Source organism: Aedes albopictus, chromosome 3, assembly GCF_035046485.1.
Source record: "Aedes albopictus strain Foshan chromosome 3, AalbF5, whole genome shotgun sequence".
Taxonomy (NCBI): domain Eukaryota; kingdom Metazoa; phylum Arthropoda; class Insecta; order Diptera; family Culicidae; genus Aedes; species Aedes albopictus.
The window spans coordinates 413,245,857-413,272,535 of record NC_085138.1 but is presented as its reverse complement, the minus strand read 5'-3'; the positions used below and the strand labels follow the sequence as shown (position 1 = coordinate 413,272,535).

General features: G+C 44.5%; 1 protein-coding gene across 3 annotated transcripts in view; it reads left to right on the top strand.

The window, feature by feature from the left end:
- Positions 1–26,679, top strand: part of LOC109621320 (insulin-like receptor) — a 216,496-nt gene that overhangs the window by 40,178 nt on the left and 149,639 nt on the right. For all 3 annotated transcript variants that reach the window (XM_029875643.2, XM_062856295.1, XM_029875644.2), the window contains exons 3-4: positions 5,160–5,449; positions 19,957–20,088. In XM_029875643.2, coding sequence (XP_029731503.2) covers positions 5,160–5,449; positions 19,957–20,088 — 422 coding nt within the window. The remainder of the gene's footprint in view (positions 1–5,159; positions 5,450–19,956; positions 20,089–26,679) is intronic.

The following is a 26,679-nucleotide window of genomic DNA, read 5'->3' as shown; positions in this document are numbered from 1 at the left end:
TTGAAATTTTAATATCTTGCATTATAGTGAATCGATTTCAAATCTCTTGGCGTAAATAGAAAGCTAATGACAATATATTTCCTTCATCTGAACACAGTTTTTGTGTCAAAACGAAGTCGTGTTCTCAGCGAGTTTATGGGACGATTCATCTTGAAGAGAAACTTTTCTAAAAACAGAACAGCATTGTAAGGAAAGTCGAAAAAATGCTCAACTGCATTTTTTCCTTCGCGTTTTCGAACTCAGTGCATGATTCTACAATAACTATGATTATCAGTTTAGTTAGTTCAATAATGCTATAAACTAGTGTTTTTGGAGAACCTTTTGGAGAATTGGAACTACTGTTCCCATTCGCATTCTTAAATCGATTCTGGAACTATGAGATAACTATCAAAAGGTTTAAGATTTTGGTATGTACGACAAATGAACTATTATATTTTTTGCGTTCAGTTTATATTTTAAGTTAGAATTACACGCTTAACATACAATACCAAATTTAGCAGTTAGAATTTCAGAAAAAATATAGTACTGAAAATTAAGCAAAAACTATCAAATTTCAACAAGAAACCATCGGCCGTTGGTTATTCTTACCGAAATATTTTGACAAAACTTCGGTAAAGCTTAATTTCGGTATAGTGTTGCTGAATTTCAGTATTTTACATATAAACCGACACCAGAAGAGCTAAATAAGTAAAATGTAGAGTAGCATTTTTAGCTTTTTTGTATTTTGATGTGAAAATTTAACAATAATATGATAATGCGATGCAAATTGCATGATTTGGAGTAACAACGCAGTGTGCCTCATTTGAAAGGAAATTCGTAAAGCTCTGCAGAAGCATACAATTTCCAATATATCTCCAAAGGCTTTGCCAGAATTTCATGTTCTCTTTTATCGTAACATCTATGAAAAAAATCCCATAGTATGTGGAGCTTTGTAATATTGCATTCGGAATTGTTCAGTTTGTATTAAAAACTTGACAACTTATCTCAAGTGCTTGAGACAATTAATTGAAACATTTTCTTGGGCGTAGGGGGATTAGGGGCATAATGGACACCCGGGGCGAAATGAACACCCCTGTTTTTGCTGAAACCGTTGACTTTCATGTAAAACTTTTAATGCATAAGTGTAAAGGAACAAGTCATGGTTCTATTTTTCAAAAGTACCATCTATATTCCTCCAAAATAACCAAAATATCATTGAAATTGAAATATGTCTTTCATATGGTGAAATTCTTATAATTTCGAAGCAGCATCAAATAAGGTATTACGAGTGTTGAAGTGTGTCCACCCTAAAAACAAGTGAATTGTTACCTTATCTACATGTATACGGAGATTTAGCAATGGATAAAGTATTTTATTTTTCATCAGAATTTACTTAAAATAGCAGCTTTAATGTTGTAGTCGATTCGGGGCGAAATGAACAGTGGCAATTACGAATGGATGTACGCGCATTGCATACTGTTAGGCGTTTTAGAGAGTTTGGAAAAAGCAATCCGATTATTTTAGCCTAAAGTTTATTTAATTAACTTTGATGTTATGTAAACTCGTCTAAGATGGAGTATTATATCTGTAGTATTGATCGCCGTAGGCAAATTACTTAACTGGTCGATGTAACCAAAGAATTAGCATAAAATATGCAGGGGTGTCCATTATGCCCCGATGGGTGTCCATTTCGCCCCGTACCTTTCCTGCCAGCCTTGAAAAACACACGGTTTACAATTCATTATTTCTTTAGAATAAAGACGTTCTTCCTGCTGTAAATGATTGAAATACGTAGGAAACAAGTTAAAGTTGTAGGTGAACTGATAATATGTTTAGTTTTACCCTGTTATACAGGCCTAACGTACTCATTTGCTTTGGGTGTCCATTATGCCCCTAATCCCCCTATTAACCATGCTCTGACCTTTTGTTTCAGAAAACGTAATTGAAAAAAATCTAAGAAAAATAATTTTCAAACGCAAGCTTTTATAAACCTACAGTTACAATGTAAATTTTCGATCCAAATAAACTTATATCACAATTCACAATATTAAAATATAAAATGTATTTATTTAAAACTTCGGTGCAAATCTTTAGAAATAATTTATGTTTTGGAAATACGTGCTGGTAGATCGCAACACTCTATTATAATCAAAAGTGGATCTTTAGCTGGGAAAGTTTGGAAACCCTTGTTTTAACTAATGGTATGCGAGTTTGCATAAAAATTAAGTTATTTTTTTTTAAGAAAAATAAGTATTAAGGTACACCGGGGCAAGTTGAAACGGGTGGGGCAAGATGAAACACGAAGTTTTGAAATAGATTTCAATACAATTTGGAAATTTTTCTTTCGCCAAAAGATTGTTTGAATCAAAAACTATGTGTTATGGCATACAAGCTGTTCACCATCATTGGATAACATCATGTTATCCCGCTGTTTCATCTTGCCCCACCCGTTTCAACTTGCCCCGGTGTACCTTATAGTGTAGGAAGCCTTCCAGCTATTCCTGCTTGGATTGCTCTAGGAATTCCTACTGGAATTCCTGATAGCATTCTAGCAGAAATACCACAGGAAATCCTACAGGTATTCTTTTTAGAATTCCTCCAGGAATTCATCCTGCAATCTGTCCCTTGATTTTTCCAAGGATTTGATAATGAATTTCCCCAGGTTTTGTCGAATATTCATATGATCCCTCTAGACATTATGACTGGGATTCATCTAGTTATCGTTATTAATGTGATTCCACCAGGAATTCCTGCTGAGTCTTCCCCTGGAATTCCTACAGAAATTCCTCATGGGATATTCTATCTGAAGATTTTTCATGAAGAGATAATCCCAGTATTTGTCCTGTTTTATCTCTGTGAATATTTCCAAGGATGACTTGTGGGATTGGTGCAGGGTTTCCCTCAGGAATTCCACTAGGGATTCACCCAAGAACTTCTCTAGGGATTTCTTCAGGATTTTTTTATTGGGTGTCTTGGGGGATTTTTCTAGTAATTCCTTGAATTACTAGAATCACTTTTGACCTTCATCATCTGATTGCCATAGTTTCCCAAAAGGATGTATCGGTATTAAGGCAACGCTATATTAAAGGCGTTTGTATTTAATCTTCTGTATGTACTGGATTGCTTATTTCTTGGTAAAGGAAATTCCTTAGACTTCTCTGAGCAAGTCTATATTAGTCTGTAAATCACGGCTGTTATGTAAATAGCAAAAAATAGAATCAATATTGAAGTTACGTTATATCGAGGGGTGCCTGTTTCTTAGTTGCTTGTAGATTCTAAGATACCTAGGATAACTTAGTTGCATCATTATGGTCAATCTTTTAATGGACCTTTATGGTCACTCTAAGAACAATCAGATAAAACAGGTGAAGTTATGCTTTTAAGAGAAAATTCTGCTGTATGCTACTGGAGCTTTTGGCACGATAACTCCATAGAACATCTATGTTGTTTCAAGGTACAAGAAGTTCAGTTACCCCATATATCACAGTCATAGAGACTCAATTTGCTCATTGACTTTACCTCAGTTTATCAACATACTTGGCAGGTCATCATTGGTTTCACCACAAGGATTCTTAGGACATGAACAGCTCTACAGCGCTTCAGGGCTTCTTTGACCCTTCAGAGATCCGCCGAGCAACCTTCAAGTTCAACATCACTTCCTTTAACCTTATCAACTGCTTCCAAGCTACTCGAATTCCGTCGAAGGGCACCACCAAATCAAGTCATGAATGAATCACTCTCAAGTCTACTCGGCGAGTGTTACACAGTGCACACGGAATGATTCTTCTCTGGGTATAGCAAATCGCGTCAAGTGTGTAGGTCCTACAAGCCCGCCGTCGGTCGTGTGTAGAACGATAGCGAATGCTGTTTGTTTATTAACTCGATACGTCGACGTCAACAGCGACGACGACTGCTAGCTGGCTCCAGCGTGGATTTACTTTTGGCGGGCCTTATCAGCTCTGACGACTGTGGTGGGGATGGCGCGAACTGTAGTGGTGAACGTCAGTAGACGTGAGAACAACATCCTCAATCTCTGTATTAGGGATGGAGACTGGAACTGACTGGGGTGAGTCTTTTCGGGGTGCTGCAGTGCAGTGGGAAAGCAAAATATTTGCCATTGTACGCGTGTTACTCGGACTCGAGTTGTTTTGGTTTTCTACGGAGGGACTACGAAAGCTCTGTTGCAAGACGTTGCGGTGTTGATGAAATACTGTTTGTTACAGTCATCGTCACGATTGAGCTGCACCCGAGCCCAGTCATCGAGAGTTTGGCGCCACCTTTTCAGTGCAGTCCAGTCACACGAAAGTGTACACAACAATAGCTGACAGCGAGACGTTTGCTGCAGCCGTCATTGTTGGAGGAATGACTTCGATCGTAAAAAGCTCGCGAAATTCGCCGAAGGTAGTGATATATGGTTGACTGAATGGACAAGAGATCTATAAACCAACTAGGGTTTCACAACTTGCAATACGAACTCCTTGATCGTGTTAGAAGTATTTTAGAAGTGCCTAGGTCATCACTGCAGATGATGTCTTGAAGAGTTGCCAAACCCTGCCTATCAAGCTTTTGGAGATTCTGGATATTGGAGAACAGGGTTTCAAGAACCGGGACTCATGAAACGTGCTCCAGACTACAAATAATTCTACACTCAGAGCTCCAATTCCATGTTATGGAGGACTCCACGGACTGAAGGATTGACCGTTCCAAAATGTTTGGGTACATAGGTCATCAACAGGGATGAAGTCTTGAACAGTGGTCACAAGGGTTACAACAATCTTGTTCAGAGTTCTAAAGCGTTCAATAACAATAATGAACCTCATGAACCCTACTCTGAACTACAGTAGAATTACTTGTATGGTAAAAAATGCTCAGTACCTAATCCACAACGGAATGCACAGAACGTATCTTCATGATGTTCTTTGAACTATAAGATCTGGAGATCTGGAATTCAGAACTTCAATGTAAACCATCTCTGGTAGCCTCATTTTGCTTCGAACGAATCTTAACCAAGACGCTGAGTTTAGTCCGCAGATTATCTAAGAAATTCATTGTTACTAAGATAAAGAATTTCTGAGAGTTTTGTAAATCGGTACTTCACTTTACTCCAGTACATAACCGAAGGTTTCTATAAAGCATTCGCCAATTCTTACCTCGTTCTTTCCGCCCCTCTTCTCTCCCAGGTGTCTGCGGCAGTGTGGACGTGCGGAATTCGCCGGCCCACCTCGACCGGCTCAAGGACTGCGTCGTCGTCGAGGGCTTCGTGCACATACTCCTCATCGACAAGTACATCGACTCCAGCTTCGAAAACTATACCTTCCCCCTGCTGACGGAGATCACCGAGTACCTGCTGCTGTTCCGCGTGAACGGACTGAAAACGCTGCGCCGGTTGTTCCCGAACCTGGCCGTGATCCGGGGCGACGTGCTCGTCGGCGACTACGCCATGGTGATCTACGAACTGATGCACATCGAGGTGAGTGGTGGTTTGGGTAGATGGGAGACGAAACCTTGATAACTATTTCGTGTATGAGATCTAGTTGTTCATGATACATTGAGTTATAGGGAAAATTTCTACGAAATTGTATGCAACAATCCTGCGGAATCCTGATGAGGATTCCCATGAAATCTAGATAAGATTCCAACGGAATCCAGACGAAGATTCTAACGGAATCCTGACGAGGATTCCAACGGAATCCTAAATCCTGAGGAGGATTGCAACGGAATCCTGAATCCTGACGAGGATTCCAACGCAATTCATACGAGGATTCCAATGGAATCCTAACGAGGATTTCAATGGAATCCAGACGAACATTCCAAAGGAATCCGGACGAAGATTGCAACGGAATCCGGACGAGGACTCCAACGGAATCCTGAGCCCTGAAGAAGATTTCAACGGAATGCTATCTTCGTCAGCAACGGTATCCTGACGAAGATTGCAACGGAATCCTGATGAGGATTCCAACGGAATCCCGACGAAATTTTCAACGGCATCCTGACGAGGATACCAATAGAATCCTTACGGAAATTCCATGGAATGCCGACTAAGATTGCAACTGAATCCTGGCGAAGATTCCATCTTTATCCTAACGAGGATTCCAACGGAATCCAAACGAGGATTCCAACGGAATCCTGACGAGGATTCCAACGGAATCCTGACGAGGATTCCAACGGAATCCTGACGAGGATTCCAACGGAATCCTGACGAGGATTCCAACGGAATCCTGACGAGGATTCCAACGGAATCCTGACGAGGATTCCAACGGAATCCTGACGAGGATTCCAACGGAATCCTGACGAGGATTCCAACGGAATCCTGACAAGGATTCCAACGGAATCCTGACAAAGATTCCAACGGAATCCTGGCGAGGATTCCAACGGAATCCTGACGAGGGTTCCAACGGAATCCTGACGAGGATTCCAACGGAATCCTGACGAGGATTCCAACGGAATCCTGACGAGGATTCCAACGGAATCCTGACGAGGATTCCAACGGAATCCTGACGAGGATTCCAACGGAATCCTGACGAAGATTCCAACGGAATCCTGACGAGGACTCCAACGGAATTCTGACGAGGATTCCAACGGAATTCTGACGAGGATTCCAACGGAATTCTGACGAGGATTCCAACGGAATTCTGACGAGGATTCCAACGGAATTCTGACGAGGATTCCAACGGAATTCTGACGAGGATTCACACGGAATTCTGACAAGGATTCCAACGGAATCCTGAAGAAGATTCCAACGGAATCCTGAAGAGGATTCCAACGGAATCTTGAAGAGGATTCCGACGGAATCCTGAAGAGGATTCCGACGGAATCCTGAAGAGGATTCCGACGGAATCCTGAAGAGGATTCCGACGGAATCCTGAAGAGGATTCCAACGGAATCCTGAAGAGGATTCCAACGGAACCCTGAAGAGGATTCCAACGGAATCCTGACGAGGATTGCAACGGAATCCTGACGAGGATTCCATCGTAATCTTGACGAGCATTCTCACACAATAATACCGACGATTCCAGTGGAATCCTGGTTTCTGACATAATCCTGACGAGGTTTCCAACGGAATCCTGACGAGGATTCCAACGGAATCCTGACGAGGATTGCAACGGAATCCTGACGACGATTCCAACGAAATCCTGATGAGAATTCCATCGTAATCTTGACGAGGATTCCCACGCAATAATACCGACGATTCCAGTGGAATCCTGGTTTCTGACATTATCCTGACGAGGATTCCAACGGAATCCTGACGAGGATGCCAACGGAATCCTGACGAGGATTCCAACGGAATCCTGACGAGGATTCCAACGGAATCCTGACGAGGATTCCAACGGAATCCTGACGAGGATTCCAACGGAATCCTGACGAGGATTCCAACGGAATCCTGACGAGGATTCCAACGGAATCCTGATGAGGATTCCAACGGAATCCTGACGAGGATTCCAACGGAATCCTGACGAGGATTCCAACGGAATCCTGACGAGGATTCTAACGGAATCCTGACGAGGATTCCAACGGAATCCTGACGAGGATTCCAACGGAATCCTGACGAGGATTCCAACGGAATCCTGACGAGGATTCCAACGGAATCCTGACGAGGATTCCAACGGAATCCTGACGAGGATTCCAACGGAATCCTGACGAGGATTCCAACGGAATCCTGACGAGGATTCCAACGGAATCCTGACGAGGATTCCAACGGAATCCTGACGAGGATTCCAACGGAATTCTGACGAGGATTCCAACGGAATTCTGACAAGGATTCCAACGAAATTCTGACAAGGATTCCAACGGAATCCTGAAGAAGATTCCAAAGGAATCCTGACGAGGATTCCAACGGAATCCTGACGAGGATTCCAACGGAATCCTGACGAGGATTCCAACGGAATCCTGACGAGGATTCCAACGGAATCCTGACGAGGATTCCAACGGTGTCCTGACGAGGATTCCAACGGAATCCTGACGATGATTCTAACGGAATCCTGACGAGGATTCAAACGGAATCCTGACGAGGATTCAAACGGAATCCTGAGGAGGATTCCAACGGAATCCTGAGGAGGATTCCAACGGAATCCTGAGGAGGATTCCAACGGAATCCTGAGGAGGATTCCAACGGAATCCTGAGGAGGATTCCAAGGGAATCCTGACGAGGATTCCAACGGAATCCTGACGAGGATTCCAACGAAATCCTGATGAGAATTCCAACGTTATCTTGACGAGGATTCCCACACAATAATACCGACGATTCCAGTGGAATCCTGGTTTCTGACATAATCCTGACGAGGTTTCCAACGGAATCCTGACGAGGATTCCAACGGAATCCTGACGAGGATTGCAACGGAATCCTGACGACGATTCCAACGAAATCCTGATGAGAATTCCATCGTAATCTTGACGAGGATTCCCACGCAATAATACCGACGATTCCAGTGGAATCCTGGTTTCTGACATAATCCTGACGAGGATTCCAACGGAATCCTGACGAGGATTCCAACGGAATCCTGACGAGGATTCCAACGGAATCCTGACGAGGATTCCAACGGAATCCTGACGAGGATTCCAACGGAATCCTGACGAGGATTCCAACGGAATCCTGACGAGGATTCCAACGGAATCCTGACGAGGATTCCAACGGAATCCTGACGAGGATTCCAACGGAATCCTGACGAGGATTCCAACGGAATCCTGACGAGGATTCCAACGGAATCCTGACGAGGATTCCAACGGAATCCTGACGAGGATTCCAACGGAATCCTGACGAGGATTCCAACGGAATCCTGACGAGGATTCCAACGGAATCCTGACGAGGATTCCAACGGAATCCTGACGAGGATTCCAACGGAATCCTGACGAGGATTCCAACGGAATCCTGACGAGGATGCCAACGGAATCCTGACGAGGATTCCAACGGAATCCTGACGAGGATTCCAACGGAATCCTGACGAGGATTCCAACGGAATCCTGACGAGGATTCCAACGGAATCCTGACGAGGATTCCAACGGAATCCTGACGAGGATTCCAACGGAATCCTGACGAGGATTCCAACGGAATCCTGACGAGGATTCCAACGGAATCCTGACGAGGATTCCAACGGAATCCTGACGAGGATTCCAACGGAATCCTGACGAGGATTCCAACGGAATCCTGACGAGGATTCCAACGGAATCCTGACGAGGATTCCAACGGAATCCTGACGAGGATTCCAAGGGAATCCTGACGAGGATTCCAACGGAATCCTGACGAGGATTCCAACGGAATTCTGACGAGGATTCCAACGGAATCCTGAAGAAGATTCCAACGGAATCCTGAAGAAGATTCCGACGGAATCCTGAAGAGGATTCCGACGGAATCCTGAAGAGGATTCCGACGGAATCCTGAAGAGGATTCCGACGGAATCCTGAAGAGGATTCCAACGGAACCCTGAAGAGGATTCCAACGGAATCCTGACGAGGATTGCAACGGAATCCTGACGAGGATTGCAACGGAATCCTGACGAGGATTCCATCGTAATCTTGACGAGCATTCTCACACAATAATACCGACGATTCCAGTGGAATCCTGGTTTCTGACATAATCCTGACGAGGTTTCCAACGGAATCCTGACGAGGATTGCAACGGAATCCTGACGACGATTCCAACGAAATCCTGATGAGAATTCCATCGTAATCTTGACGAGGATTCCCACGCAATAATACCGACGATTCCAGTGGAATCCTGGTTTCTGACATTATCCTGACGAGGATTCCAACGGAATCCTGACGAGGATTCCAACGGAATCCTGACGAGGATTCCAACGGAATCCTGACGAGGATTCCAACGGAATCCTGACGAGGATTCCAACGGAATCCTGACGAGGATTCCAACGGAATCCTGACGAGGATTCCAACGGAATCCTGACGAGGATTCCAACGGAATCCTGACGAGGATTCCAACGGAATCCTGACGAGGATTCCAACGGAATCCTGACGAGGATTCCAACGGAATCCTGACGAGGATTCCAACGGAATCCTGACGAGGATTCCAACGGAATCCTGACGAGGATTCCAACGGAATCCTGACGAGGATTCCAACGGAATCCTGACGAGGATTCCAACGGAATCCTGACGAGGATTCCAACGGAATCCTGACGAGGATTCCAACGGAATCCTGACGAGGATTCCAACGGAATCCTGACGAGGATTCCAACGGAATCCTGACGAGGATTCCAACGGAATTCTGACGAGGATTCCAACGGAATTCTGACAAGGATTCCAACGGAATTCTGACAAGGATTCCAACGGAATTCTGACAAGGATTCCAACGGAATCCTGAAGAAGATTCCAAAGGAATCCTGACGAGGATTCCAACGGAATCCTGACGAGGATTCCAACGGAATCCTGACGAGGATTCCAACGGAATCCTGACGAGGATTCCAACGGTGTCCTGACGAGGATTCCAACGGAATCCTGACGATGATTCCAACGGAATCCTGACGAGGATTCAAACGGAATCCTGACGAGGATTCAAACGGAATCCTGAGGAGGATTCCAACGGAATCCTGAGGAGGATTCCAACGGAATCCTGAGGAGGATTCCAACGGAATCCTGAGGAGGATTCCAACGGAATCCTGAGGAGGATTCCAACGGAATCCTGAGGAGGATTCCAACGGAATCCTGAGGAGGATTCCAAGGGAATCCTGAGGAGGATTCCAAGGGAATCCTGACGAGGATTCCAACGGAATCCTGACGAGGATTCCAACGAAATCCTGATGAGAATTCCAACGTAATCTTGACGAGGATTCCCACACAATAATACCGACGATTCCAGTGGAATCCTGGTTTCTGACATAATCCTGACGAGGTTTCCAACGGAATCCTGACGAGGATTCCAACGGAATCCTGACGAGGATTGCAACGGAATCCTGACGACGATTCCAACGAAATCCTGATGAGAATTCCATCGTAATCTTGACGAGGATTCCCACGCAATAATACCGACGATTCCAGTGGAATCCTGGTTTCTGACATAATCCTGACGAGGATTCCAACGGAATCCTGACGAGGATTCCAACGGAATCCTGACGAGGATTCCAACGGAATCCTGACGAGGATTCCAACGGAATCCTGACGAGGATTCCAACGGAATCCTGACGAGGATTCCAACGGAATCCTGACGAGGATTCCAACGGAATCCTGACGAGGATTCCAACGGAATCCTGACGAGGATGCCAACGGAATCCTGACGAGGATTCCAACGGAATCCTGACGAGGATTCCAACGGAATCCTGACGAGGATTCCAACGGAATCCTGACGAGGATTCCAACGGAATCCTGACGAGGATTCCAACGGAATCCTGACGAGGATTCCAACGGAATCCTGACGAGGATTCCAACGGAATCCTGACGAGGATTCCAACGGAATCCTGACGAGGATTCCAACGGAATCCTGACGAGGATTCCAACGGAATCCTGACGAGGATTCCAACGGAATCCTGACGAGGATTCCAACGGAATCCTGACGAGGATTCCAAGGGAATCCTGACGAGGATTCCAACGGAATCCTGACGAGGATTCCAACGGAATTCTGACGAGGATTCCAACGGAATCCTGAAGAAGATTCCAACGGAATCCTGAAGAAGATTCCAACGGAATCCTGAAGAGGATTCCAACGGAATCCTGACGAGGATTCCAACGGAATCCTGACGAGGATTCCAACGGAATCCTGACAAGGATTTCAACGGTGTCCTGACGAGGATTCCAACGGAATCCTGAGGAGGATTCCAACGGAATCCTGAGGAGGATTCCAACGGAATCCTGACGAGGATTCCAACGGAATCCTGACGAGGATTCCAACGGAATCCTGACGAGGATTCCAACGGAATCCTGACGAAGATTCCAACGGAATCCTGACGAAGATTCCAACGGAATCCTGACGAAGACTCCAACGGAATCCTGACGAGGATTCCAACGGAATCCTGACGAGGATTCCAACGGAATCCTGACGAGGATTCCAACGGAATCCTGACGAGGATTTCAACGGAATCCTGATGAGGATTCCAACGGAATCCTGACGAGGATTTCAACGGAATCCTGATGAGGATTCCAACGGAATCCTGACGAGGATTCCAACGGAATCCTGACGAGGATTCCAACGGAATCCTGACGATGATTCCAACGGAATCCTGACGATGATTCCAACGGGATCCTGACGAGGAAACCAACGGAATCCTGAAGAGGATTCCAACGGAATCCTGACGAGAATTCCAAGGAAATCCTGTCGAGGATTTCAAGGGAATCCTGACCGGGATTCCAAGGGAATCCTGACCGGGATTCCAAGGGAATCCTGACCGGGATTTCAAGGGAATCCTGACCGGGATTCCAGTGGAATCCTGACCGGGATTCCAACGGAATTCTGACCGGGATTCCAATCCTGACCGGGATTCCAAGGGAATCCTGACCGAGATTCCAACGGAATCCTGACCGGGATTCCAACGGAATCCTGACCGGGATTCCAAGGGACTCCTGACCGGGATTCCAAGGAACTCCTGACCGAGATTCCAAGGAACTCCTGACCGGGATTCCAAGGAACTCCTGACCGGGATTCCAAGGTAATCCTGATTAGAATTCCAAGGGAATCCTGACCGGGACTCCAAGGGAATCCTGACCGAGATTCCTGACCCTGATCGGGATTTTAAGGGAATCATGAGCCACGGTGATTGGGAGGCGTGGAGGGTTTTCTGGGCAGTGTACGCTCCATACTTATTTTTGTATGGATCATAGTCTACGAGAGAGGGGGGGGGGGGGGGGGGGGTGAGTTTGCTTAATCGTGGTCTACGTGGTTTATGAACAGCCTCACATGAATTTCAACGGAATCCTGACAAGAATAACACTGAAATCATGGCGAAGATTTCAAAGGAATGCGATGGAATATTCAACGATTTTTTATATTGAAATTTAGCATCAACTTTTGGAGAATTTCAGAAACCTTAGGATTTGTTTTAAACTGGAATTGTTTCAATATTTTTTTTCCATTTTGTTTAACCTCATGTGTGTTGCTATTTGGAAATTTTCGATACTCAATATAATTTAATTAATTTCTATTTTTTTTGTACAATTTTGCACAGATTACTAATGTTATTAATGTTATTTTTTTTGCTATTGATATTTCCCAACTTGAGCCATTCCAAAATTTTAGTTTTATTTCGCACCCGCTGTCGGACTATGATTCCAAACTTTTATGACAATTCATTTGTCATAAAAGATTAACACTCAACCAGTTTTCGAACCCCCATGAATTCATTAACAACTACCCGAAAGGCAATTAAATTCTGTTTTCGTTCTGTTCGACACCGAGAGGAACGCCTTCCAACCAGCCTACAGCTGCCGCGTAGATCACCCTCCAGTGAACAAATCCGAACGCCCGAAGACACAAATAACGCTGCTCTTCTCCTCATTAGGAGGGGGCTCCGGAGCGATTGATCTATTTTTGGTCAGCCAGCCAGCAGCGCTCGTCCACTATCTCAGGGGCAGCGGCGGGGTCGTCGTCGTTGTCAGTGCCGAGAGATGAAAATATAAAGCAAAGGCTAGTTCACTTTATTGACCGTAACCGATGAAAACAACTCGGAGCATCGAGATAATCCCCTCCTCGTCGTTCGAGTCCGAGTCCGAAAGCAGTAAAATGCTAAATTTTCGGGTAGGTGAAGCAAGGAGAAAAAGGGTCGAAAATCGGCAACGGATCAACAACCATAACAACTCTGCTGACTGCTGAATGCTGCGTGTATGGGACTGTATCAGGCAACAGGTAGCGTTTGAGGGGCTCACGCACAATCCTATCTATCCAATGTGGGCCCAGCAATGGTTAATTCGAAAATGACGAAAACTCCTATACGCACCCCAGAGATAGATCGAGATGCGAACGGGAGGGAAAACCCCGAAAAAAGAAGGAATGTTGTTAGTTTACGGTATTTGTGTTTTTCGCTTCTCTTTTTTGTTTCTCGAAATTTATTGGCAATTTTCGGTGATTTACTGCTGGCAAACGATTGTAAAATTAGGCCTCGCTGACTGTTTGAGACAGGCCAGCTGAAGCCGCGGTAGGCAGTTTGAAGCCCGAGCGATGGCGCGCGGGGAACCCTTTGGTGCTGGAAAAGTTCAAGAAACTCCTTGAGACGAAGAAAACAACAAAAAAACGTTTTGAGAAGATTGAGCCGCAGGTAATTGGAGGAATTTTCCACGACAATCTGTTTGTGAGACCATCTGGAAATAATTGTTGAAGAAACACTGAATCGATGGCAGCAGATCAATGAGCTGAAATTGGGTTATAAATAGATCTCAATGACACAGCAGCTTTGAACATTATTCAATTACACTTTACAGATATTTACAATTATACAAGAGATTCCATTGAAAACTTAAAAGATAAAATGCGCAGATTCTGATTATCAATAGAGTTCCGGTCAAACTCTTCAATGGGATTCTAGTGACATGAATATCCTCGTCAGTATTCCCTTGGAATCCTCGTCAGTGTTCCTTTGGAATCTTCGTCAGAATTCCTTTGGAATGCTCGTCAAGATTCCTTTGGAATCCTCGTCGGGATTCCTTTGAAATCCTTGTCAGGATTCGTTTGGAATCCTCGTCAGGATCCCTTTGGAATCCTCGTCAAGATTCCTTTGAAATACCCGTCAGGATTCTTTTGGAATCCTCGTCAGGATTCCTTTGGAATTCTCGTCAGAATTCCTTTTGAATCCTCGTCAGGATTCCTTTGGAATTCTCGTCAGAAATCTGTTGGAATTCTCGTTAGGATTCCCTTGAAATCCTCGTCAGGATTCCTTCGGAATGCTCGTCAGGATTCCCTCGAAATGCTCGTCAGGATTCCCTCGGAATGCTCGTCAAGATTCTATAGGAATCCTCGTCAGAATTCCTTTAGAATCCTCGTCAGGATTGCCTTGGAATGATAGTAAGGATTCGCTTGGCATCCTCGTCAGGATTCCTTTGGAATCCTCGTCAGGATTCCTTTGGAATCCTCGTCAGGATTCCTTTGGAATCCTCGTCAGGATTCCTTTGGAATCCTAGTCAGGATTCCCTTGGAATCCCGGTCAGGATTCCTTTGGAATCCCGGTCAGGATTCCCTTGGAATCCCGGTCAGGATTCCCTTGGAATCCCGGTCAGGATTCCCTTGGAATCCCGGTCAGGATTTCCTTGGAATCCCGGACTGGATTCCCTTGGAATCCCGGACAGGATTCCCTTGGAATCCCGGCCAGGATTCCCTTGGAATCCCGGCCAGGATTCCCTTGGAATCCCGGGCAGGATTCCCTTGGAATCCCGGGCAGGATTCCCTTGGAATCCCGGGCAGGATTCCCTTGGAATCCCGGGCAGGATTCCCTTGGAATCCCGGGCAGGATTCCCTTGGAATCCCGGTCAGGATTCCCTTGAAATCCCGGTCAGGATTCCCTTGAAATCCCGGTCAGGATTCCCTTGGAATCCCGGTCAGGATTCCCTTGGAATCCCGGTCAGGATTCCCTTGGAATCCCGGTCAGGATTCCCTTGGAATCCCGGTCAGGATTCCCTTGGAATCCCGGTCAGGATTCCCTTGGAATCCCGGTCAGGATTCCCTTGGAATCCCGGTCAGGATTCCCTTGGAATCCCGGTCAGGATTCCCTTGGAATCCCGGTCAGGATTCCCTTGGAATCCCGGTCAGGATTCCCTTGGAATCCCGGTCAGGATTCCCTTGGAATCCCGGTCAGGATTCCCTTGGAATCCCGGTCAGGATTCCCTTGAAATCCCGGTCAGGATTCCCTTGGAATCCCGGTCAGGATTCCCTTGGAATCCCGGTCAGGATTCCCTTGGAATCCCGGTCAGGATTTCCTTGGAATCCCGGTCAGGATTTCCTTGGAATCCCGGTCAGGATTTCCTTGGAATCCCGGACTGGATTCCCTTGGAATCCCGGACAGGATTCCCTTGGACTCCCGGACTGGATTCCCTTGGAATCCCGCACAGGATTCCCTTGGAATCCCGGACAGGATTCTCTTGGAATCATCGTCAGGGTTTTCTTGGAATCATCGTCAGGATTTCCTTGGAATCCTCGTCAGAATTTCCTTGAAATCCTCATAAGGATTTTGTTGGAATCCTCGTCAGGATTTCCTCGGAATTCTCATCAGGATTCTTTTTAATCCCGGTCAGGATTCCCTTGGAATCCCGGTCAGGATTCCCTTGGAATCCCGGACAGGATTCCCTAGGAATTCCGGACAGGATTCCCTTGGAATCCCGGACAGGATTCCCTTGGAATCCCGGATAGGATTCCCTTGGAATCCCGGACAGGATTCCCTTGGAATCTCGGACAGGATTCCCTTGGAATCTCGGACAGGATTCCCTTGGAATCTCGGACAGGATTCCCTTGGAATCCCGGACTGGATTCCCTTGGAATCCAGGACAGGATTCCCTTGGAATCCCGGACAGGATTCTTTTGGAATCCCGGACAGGATTCCCTTGGAATTCTGAACAGGACCCTTGGAATCCCGGACTGGATTCCCTTGGAATCCCGGACAGGATTCCCTTGGAATCCCGGACAGGATTCCCTTGGAATCCCGGACAGGATTCCCTTGGAATCCCGGACTGGATTCCCTTGGAATCCCGGACTGGATTCCCTTGGAATCCCGGACAGGATTCCCTTGGAATCCCGAACAGGATTCTTTTGGAATCCCGGACAGGATTCCCTTGGAATCCTGAACAGGACCCTTGGAATCCCGGATAGGATTCCCTTGGAATCCCTGATAGGATTCCCTTGGAATCTCGGACAGGATTCCCTTGGAATCTCGGACAGGATTCCCTTGGATTCTCGGACAGGATTCCCTTGGAATCCCGGACAGGATTTCCTTGGAATCCCGGACAGGATTTCCTTGGAATCCCGGACAGGATTCCCTTGGAATCCCGGACAGGATTCCTTTGGAATCCCGGACAGGATTCCCTTGGAATCCCGGACAGGATTCCCTTGGAATCCTCGTCAGGATTCCCTTGGAATCCTCGTCAGGATTTCCTTGAAATCTTCGTCAGAATTTCTTTGGAATCCTCGTCAGGATTTCCTTGGAATCCTTATAATGATTTTGTTGGAATCCTCGTCAGGATTCTTTTTAATCCTGGACAGGATTCCCTTGGAATCCTGAACAGAATTCCCTTGGAATCCTGAACAGGACCCTTGGAATCTCGGACAGGATTCCCTTGGAATCTCGGACAAGATTCCCTTGGAATCCCGGACAGGATTCCCTTGGAATCCTCGTCAGGAATCCCTTGGAATCCTCGTCAGGATTCCCTTGGAATCCTCGTCAGGATTCCCTTGGAATCCTCGTCAGGATTCCCTTGGAATCCTCGTCAGGATTCCCTTGGAATCCTCGTCAGGATTCCCTTGGAATCCTCGTCAGGATTCCCTTGGAATCCTCGTCAGGATTCCCTTGGAATCCTCGTCAGGATTCCCTTGGAATCCTCGTCAGGATTCCCTTGGAATCCTCGTCAGGATTCCCTTGGACTCCTCGTCAGGATTCCCTTGGAATCCTCGTCAGGATTCCCTTGGAATCCTCGTCAGGATTCCCTTGGAATCCTCGTCAGGATTCCCTTGGAATCCTCGTCAGGATTCCCTTGGAATCCTCGTCAGGATTCCCTTGGAATCCTCGTCAGGATTCCCTTGGAATCCTCGTCAGGATTCCCTTGGAATCCTCTTCAGGATTCCCTTGGAATCCTCGTCAGGATTCCCTTGGAATCCTCGTCAGGATTCCCTTGGAATCCTCGTCAGGATTCCCTTGGAATCCTCGTCAGGATTCCCTTGGAATCCTCGTCAGGATTCCCTTGGAATCCTCGTCAGGATTCCCTTGGAATCCTCGTCAGGATTCCCTTGGAATCCTCGTCAGGATTCCCTTGGAATCCTCGTCAGGATTCTCTTGGAATCCTCGTCAGGATTCGCTTGGAATCCTCGTCAGGATTCTTTTGGAATCCTCGTCAGGATTCTTTTGGAATCCTCGTCAGGATTCCCCTGGAATCCTCGTCAGGATTCCCTTGGAATCCTCGTCAGGATTCCCTTGGAATCCTCGTCAGGATTCCCTTGGAATCCTCGTCAGGATTCCCTTGGAATCCTCGTCAGGTTTCCCTTGGAATCCTCGTCAGGGTTCCCTTGGAATCCTCGTCAGGATTCCCTTGGAATCTTCGTCAGGATTCCCTTGGAATCCTCGTCAGGATTCTCTTGGGGCTCCGTTGCAATCCTCGTCAGAACCCCGTTGGAATCCTCGTCAGAACTCCGTTTCAGGATTGCGTTGGAATCCTCGTCGGTATGGAATCTAATCTTCGTTAGAAGTCCGTTGGAATTCTCGCCAGTATTCCCTTGAAATCTTCGTCAGATTTCCTTTGAAATTCTAGTCAGGATTGCGTTGGAACCCTGGTCAAGACTACCTTGGAATCCCGGACAGGATTCCCTGGGAATCTAAGACAGGATTCCCTTGGAATCTCGGACAGGATTTTCTTGGAATCTCGGACAGGATTCCCTTGAAATTTTAGACAGGATTCTCTTGGCATCCCGGACAGGATTGTCAGGATTCCCTCGGTATCTTGGTCAATATTCCCTAAGAATACTCGTCAGGATTCCCTCAGAATCCTCGTCAAGATTCAGTTGGAATCCTTGTCAGGATTCTCTCAGTATCCTCGTCATGATTTCCTCAGAACGCTCGTCAGGTTTCCTTTGGAATTTTCGTCAGGATTCCCCCGGAGTCCTCGACAGGATTCCATCAGAATCCTCGTCAGGATTCCTTCAGAATCCTCGTCAAGTTTCCTTCAGAATCCTCGGCAGGATTCCGTCAGAATTCTCGTTAGGATTCCCTCAGATTTCTCGTCAGGACTCCGTGACAAACCTCGTTAGGATTCCTTTGATATCCTCGTCAGGATTTTCTTGGAGTTCTCGACGGGATGTCTTTGGAATCCTCGACAGGATTTCTTCAGAACCTTAGTCATGTTTCCTCCGTCAGGATTTCCTTGGAATCTTTGTCAGTATTCTTTTTGAATCATCGTCAGGATCCCGATCGAATCCTTTTTAGGATTCCCTCGGTATCCTCTTCAGGATACCCTTAGAATCCTAGTCAAAATTCTCTTGGAAACCTTTACAGGATTGCGTTGGAATGCTTTTCAGGATTCCCACGGAATCCTCTTCAGGAGTCCTTCGGAATCCTTTTCAGAAGTTCTTCGGAATCCTCGTCAGCATTCCCTCGGAATTCTTGTCAAAATTCCTTCGGATTTTTCGTCGCAATACCGTTGGATTTCTCGTCTCGATTCCGTTAGATTCTTTGTTAGGATTCTGTTCCTCGTCAGAATTTTGTTGGAATCTTGGTCGTGATTACGTTAGAATCCCATTGGAATCCTCATCACGATTCCGTTGGATGCTTGTTGGAATCCACGTAAGGATTCCGCTGGAATCCTCATGCTGATTCCGTTGGTATCTTCTTCAGGATTTGTCGAAATTCGATGAAATTCTGTGAATTCTCGTCAGATGTCTGTAGAAATTGTCATCAGGATTTTTCATTAGAATCCTCGTCAGGTTTCCCTTGGCCCTTGTCAGGAATCCCCTGGAATCCTCGTCAGGTTCTGTTGGGATCTTCGTCTGAATTGCCTTCAAGTCCTTGTCAGAATTCTCTTAATATCCACGTCAGGATTCCGTTTAAATCCTGGTTAAAATTGTGTTGACATCTTCGTTAGGATTATAGTAAAGCCCTCGTCATGATTCTCTCGGAATCCTCGTCTAGGTTCTCTGTTAATGTAGATGTTTTCCATAACATTTTCTTATATGGTTTAAACCATATGTGTTATAGTTATGAATGTTTGTCTGCAAAAAAATGTTTTAATGTGTATTTTAATGGGATTTTTCTCTAAAGAAATTTGTTCAAATGTTCCTTTTGTAATCCTTTAAAAGTTCCGGTTTTACTCATAATTGTAACATTACCATTACCTTAATCGTTCTTTCTATCTATTTCTCAGGAAATCGGCCTAATTTCGCTGATGGACATCACCCGCGGAGGCGTTCGGATCGAAAAGAACCCGAAACTGTGCTTCGCCAACACCATCGACTGGAAGGCACTGACCGTGCCCGGAACGAACAACTATATAAAGGTAAGCACCACAACAACCGCAATATCCGTTCCGTACGTACCCAGTACCTGTTGTAGTTGTCTGTCTGTCTGTCACCAAACATGGAGCCAGTGTTGGGCGCCACCTATCACCCCCGGGGTGGAATAACGGAGGGGAAGCGATTGCGAAAGCGCCTCCCGTAATCCCATTATGGGAGGCTCGCGTATCGCGAATTGTCCGCAACGGACGCGGCATTTGGGGGGTTTCCTTCGCGGATTTGCTGCTCACCTAGCTGCGTTGTGGGCGCCTGTCCAGCCGTTCGCCGACAATTCCCCCCGCGAGTACACGCAAATGATTTATTACGCAATGGTTGTTCGGCTCGACGTTGTTGCGTTCTGTTTTGGGCAATTTTACGGGGTGGCGTTTGGGCAATTTTTACGACTGATGTGTGCAACTGGTGGGGAATGCTTTGAGAAAATAGAATAAATTCTGGTGTTATCATTGGCTTACCATATGTGGTATCATACAGTTGAAGTATTGTGCGATCGCGCAACTTCTTAATTATTTCAATATTATTTCAATATCTGAATGCTATGTTGGTTTATTCAATCGTAACCATGACATAACTATAACACATATCGTTATTGCCGGTAGATAGTTTATTGTGCAGCTTCATTGACAGAATCACGAAAAGTGGATTGTTTGGTATAAAGTTCTTAATAGTATTATAGGAAATTGCTCATGAAAAAACAAGATTCGTTATGTGCACTACTATTATGTTTATTGTTTATCATACATTTCAAAATAATTTCAATAAAAGTTTATTGGTTTATGAACATAATTCAAACGGTCTATAGTCATCGAATTTTCAATCATGAGCCTTCAACAATACACATATAGTTACGATGATTTGAGCTATAGTTGACCCAGTCATTTGAGTTTACCATAATCATATGACTCAGATTTAAGGTGCGTTTGTTTTTTTTTCAAAGTGATTCATTAATGGTAAATAACCATATCCCAAATAGTCAACATTGAGTTACTCCTAACTTTCGTTAACATAACGGTAACTTGCAATATTTTGTTCCAATTTGATTCGCCGATGATTTCTGTGAATCAGACCATCTCCAACGTAATCAGTGACGCAGACGTCCACTATTTACACAATCAATTAGAAGTCCAGTCTCAAGTATTGCGTGAAACAAATTTTCCAATACATCAGCAGCAACGACGCCTAAATTTAGCCAGCGAGTAATGCAAATAAACATCATCGTCGCCCATTGCCCGGCAGCGGCGGTAGGGTAGGAATGATACCACCCTTTCCCCATCCCTAATTCTCCTCTCTCTTCCCCTCCCGAAAACTTCATTGACTGAAAACAGGAATAACGTACGCAGTTAGTACGGTATTGTAGGGTACGTTGGCGTTTTCGTCTTCGTCGGCGTCGTTATCGTCGCTGGCTGATTCCAAAAATAGCTCCGCCAGAGGCGCTAAATTTAGAGAGCGCAACCAAATGCCAATGCGGATGCGGCGATGGATGGCGATTTGTTCCGAAGGCGCTGGCTGGCTGCAAGCTTGCAGAAAATGAAGAATGGTTGTGGAAATTTCCACGGTCGAGTGACGAGCAGGCGAGAGAAGCCCGCATTCGGATTGGTACTTTTCCGAAGTCGGGATGTTTTGAGCTGTGCTAATGGATGGAATTTTTACGCGGTCTTCTTTAGTGTTCTGAGCTGCAAATCGTGCTTAATCACTTTGGATCATACGGTAACCATAACAGGAAATTTCAAACTGATGCAACTTTCAGTCCTAATTAGTTGAAATATGTTTTTCTCTAGCAATTGTGGTAATTGAAATTCCAACCATGCCGAAAATGGTCATTTCTTTTATAAATCATTAAACATTATTATCAGAAAACTTTAGCAGGTATAGTTATTGAACTGTACCAATATTGTGAGACCAATCATTATACAGGTATGTTCCGTTTTTATCAACACGGTCCGCGATTTTCAGTTGACAAAAACGGAATAGTGATAAAAACGGAATAATTTTCTTTGACAAAATATTTTGCAACATTTTTATACAAATTGGACGATTTCCTGTAGAACACATTCCAAAAGTAAAAATATGCAGTTTATAATGAAATTTAATTGTTTTTGATGTCTTTTAGCACATCTTGTTTGCACAGTTCAAATTACAGTTTTCTGACTGTGACGTCGACAAGAGGTTTCCACCACCATCTTAACAGATTCCTTTGAAAGTTTCAACTAGGATACTACTTGATAATTCATTGGCTACAACTCCTAGCGGTGAGTCTACGCCGAATGAAACATTCGCCTCCACCAGTCTCGGCCCTGGTCCAATCGCTTCCAGTCACCCTCAAAGTTTAGAGCCCTTAGGTCCTCCTCAACTGCAAAAAGCCACCGTGTGCGCGGCCTGCCTCGAAGCCGACGGCTCCTACCTGGTTCTCTGCTGAATATGGTTATAGCTTGTCGTTCCTTCGGCATACGAGCTACGTGCTCAGCCCACCGCAGCCTACCGTGTTTAATTCGCTTCACTAGGATACTTTTAGGATTCACTAGGATACTTTTAGAAAATCTTCAGGAAATTTTCTAAGCAATCACTTGTATTTTCTCCAGAATATTGGATTCTCCAAGAAGTTCCTCCAAAATTCTTGTAGGTTACCTTGTACCATGCCGCTTGTTTATCTTTAGGAATTCGATAAATGTTGTCCATAAATGACGTAGCATATTTTAGACGATTCTTGACACCCGCTCCCCCTCGTAGCCTATTTTCCCATACCTAAAACATGGTTCGTAGCATAAGCAGAGGCTCCCCCCTCTCTCCTAAAATGCTACGTCATTTATGGACGGCCCCTAAGAATTTTAAGAGAAAAGAGGTTCTGCCTCTTATGATTTCTTCAGAAATTTCTTCTCGGTTCAACCTAGATGTCTCTTTTTAAATTTCTCCTGGAGTTTCTTTGGGGATCCCTTCAAATATTCCACCAGGAATTGGAATTTATTAACCATACTTTTGCATCATGTTGGGAACAGCTCGCTGACGTTGTGTACGATTTGGGTCTGGAATGGCCCTAATGCACAAGGTGGGCTAAGAAAATCATTCTGGGAGAAGAAACGGAGAAACTCCTGAACTAGGACCTAGGCCAACTAGGTCCTAGTTCAGGAGTTTCTCCGTTTCTTCAAAATTTCCTACGGGAATTCTTCCAAGACTGCTTTCTAAAATCCTTCCAGGTTTTTTCCTGATATTTCTCCAGGGGTTCTTTCTGGGATTCCTTCAACAGTTTTTTTCTAGAATTTCATCAGAAGTTCTGTCTTGGATTCTTTAAAGATTTTCTTATGATATTTTTTGACTTTGTATTGGTATTTATGCACAGTAGAAACACTTACACCTACTGGAACTTTCAGAGATTTTCCAATACGATTCTATCTTTCATCTTTGTTATTTCCTCATGATTACTAGATGAACCAGTCTTGGGCTGAAAAACTGGTTAATAAAAATAATATTGCAAAAATAATTATCCCCGATTTTTTACTGCGTTTTCTGGAAATCTCCCAGATGTTTAGTCTAGTAATCTTCCAGGAGTTCTTACCCAAAATCCCCAGAAGTTTCTTCAGGGATGATGTTCTGTATAGAAATCTCCGGGGAGTTATTCCTGAGGATCCATCAGAAGTTCCTTGTGGGAATCCTTGAGAAATTCCTTCTAGGAATCCTGTATAAATTCTTTCAAGAAATCATCCAATTGTTCCTTGAGGGATACTTCCAGAATTAAAGGGATTTCTGTAGGAATTTTTGGGAATTTGTTTATTCTTGGAATCCTTCAGGAGTTGCTGGAGAAATGGTTTCCAAGATCCTACATAGACTCCTGCTTCTTTGAGAAACTTATTTCTGAAAGATTTAACTCCTACTTAACTTAAAGGAGCTTCTGAATTATTTCCTGACGATTTCTCAGAAGAAATCCATTGAAGAATCTGGAGGAATACAAGAATCGCTAGTAGGAATTACTGAAGAAAATCAAAATTGCATTTTTGGAGCAAACGAAAGATGAAATCTCGGATAAAATTCTATAGTAATCTCCTGTTAGGCTAATAGATATAGCTGTTTTGATCTGGAAAATTTGGACAGAGTATCAAGGATGACAAGAGAGATCTCTGGTAGAAGTTTGAGCCCCGTCGGAAAGAAATAGCGACCAGGAGAGAAGAATTCAACACATCGCATAATTTCAAGAAAACGTTGATTGATTGATTTGTCTTCATTTAAGAGACTTTCAGCCCTTGGCTGGTTCGTCCCTAAAGAAAACGTGTACAAAATCACGTGAAATTTATTTTACTAAAAAAAAGTCTTGTAAAAAACATTGTAGTGTAAATATTCAGGCAAGGACACGCAAAGAAAGCCCTAAACTGTTTAAGTTCTCGAAGAACACTTGAAGTGGCAGTCCAGTTCCAGAAGAAGAAGAATAATAAGAAGAAGAAGAAATGAGAAGAAAGATCTTCAGAAGGAAGCTTTAATTGGTTTAATTTTTCTCATTTTCAAATAAGAAGTAAAATTATGCTTGAGAGAAAGCATGAATTATCATTATTTATAGCTGATTTTGAAATGTGTTGAAAGCTACTGTGGCGTATACGTCTTCTATGTCATCATTGGTAGTTGTTTCAATTTCATTCATCGGTGCATTGCCTCAAGATTAATGTTAAACTTTAAATAACTCGTGATCGAGGGAACAAATTTGACAAAAAATTTAGTGTTGACAAAAACGGAATGAAATGTTGACGAAATCGGATAGTGACAAAAACGGATAGTGATTAAAACGGATAGTGACAAAAACGGAACATACCTGTATTTCTGATCACAAGAGCTTGTAACTAAACTAAGACACGAGTCTTGACTAAACCCAACTCGTTTTGATTGTCTTACTAATGGAACGTAAGTCAACCATACCGGTTATAGTTAGCTCCTTAATTTGCGTATCTTGCCACTATACAGAAGAAATACTCGTCAATGTTTCGTTGTATTAACAGGATTCTCTTGGTGTCCTTCTTAGCGTGCTCCGCAGGGTTTCGTTAAAGTTCTCCCCAAATTTCGTTAAAATCCTCATCAGGATTTCGTTGAATCCTCGTCAGGATTTTATTAAAATCTTTATCAAGATTCAACCCTTATCAAGATTCAATCCTAATCAAGACTCCGATGAAATCCTCGTCAGAATTCCGATGGAATCCTCGTCAAAATAACGATGGAATCCTCGTCAATACTACGATGTAATCCTCGTCAGGATTCCGATGGAATCCTCGTTAGGATTCCGTTAAAATCCTCGTTAGGTTTCCTTTAGAATCCTCGTTAGAATTTCGTTAGAATCACTGTCAGGATTCCTTTGAAATTCTCGTCAGGATTCCGTTGGAATCCTCGTCAAGATTCCGTTAAAATCCTCGTTAGGTTTCCGTTAGAACCCTCGTTAGAATTTCGTTAGAATCATTGTCAGGATTCCTTTGGAATGCTCGTAAGGATTCCGTTGGAATCCTCGAAATCCTGGAAGGATTTCCTTCGAAATCCTGGAAGGATTTGCTTCGAAATCCTGGAAGGAGTTGCTTCGAAATCCTGGAAGGAATTACTTCGAAATCCTGGAAGGATTTGCTTCGAAATCCTGGAAGGATTTGCTTCGAAATCCTCGGAGGATTTGCTTCGAAATCCTGGAAGGATTTGCTTCGAAATCCTGGAAGGATTTGCTTCGAAATCCTGGAAGGATTTGCTTCGAAATCCTGGAAAGATTTGCTTCGGAACCCTCGAAGGATTTGCTTCGAAATCCTGGAAGGATTTCCTTCGAAATCCTGGAAGGATTTCCTTCGAAATCCTGGAAGGATTTCCTTCGAAATCCTGGAAGGATTTCCTTCGAAATCCTGGAAGGATTTCCTTCGAAATCCTGGAAGGATTTCCTTCGAAATCCTGGAAGGATTTCCTTCGAAATCCTGGAAGGATTTCCTTCGAAATCCTGGAAGGATTTCCTTCGAAATCCTGGAAGGATTTCCTTCGAAATCCTGGAAGGATTTCCTTCGAAATCCTGGAAGGATTTCCTTCGAAATCCTGGAAGGATTTCCTTCGAAATCCTGGAAGGATTTCCTTCGAAATCCTGGAAGGATTTCCTTCGAAATCCTGGAAGGATTTGCTTCGAAATCCTGGAAGGATTTCCTTCGAAATCCTGGAAGGATTTCCTTCGAAATCCTGGAAGGATTTCCTTCGAAATCCTGGAAGGATTTCCTTCGAAATCCTGGAAGGATTTCCTTCGAAATCCTGGAAGGATTTCCTTCGAAATCCCGGAAGGATTTCCTTCGAAATCCTGGAAGGATTTCCTTCGAAATCCTGGAAGGATTTCCTTCGAAATCCCGGAAGGATTTCCTTCGAAATCCCGGAAGGATTTCCTTCGAAATCCCGGAAGGATTTCCTTCGAAATCCCGGAAGGATTTCCTTCGAAATCCCGGAAGGATTTCCTTCGAAATCCCGGAAGGATTTCCTTCGAAATCCCGGAAGGATTTCCTTCGAAATCCCGGAAGGATTTCCTTCGAAATCCCGGAAGGATTTCCTTCGAAATCCCGGAAGGATTTCCTTCGAAATCCCGGAAGGATTTCCTT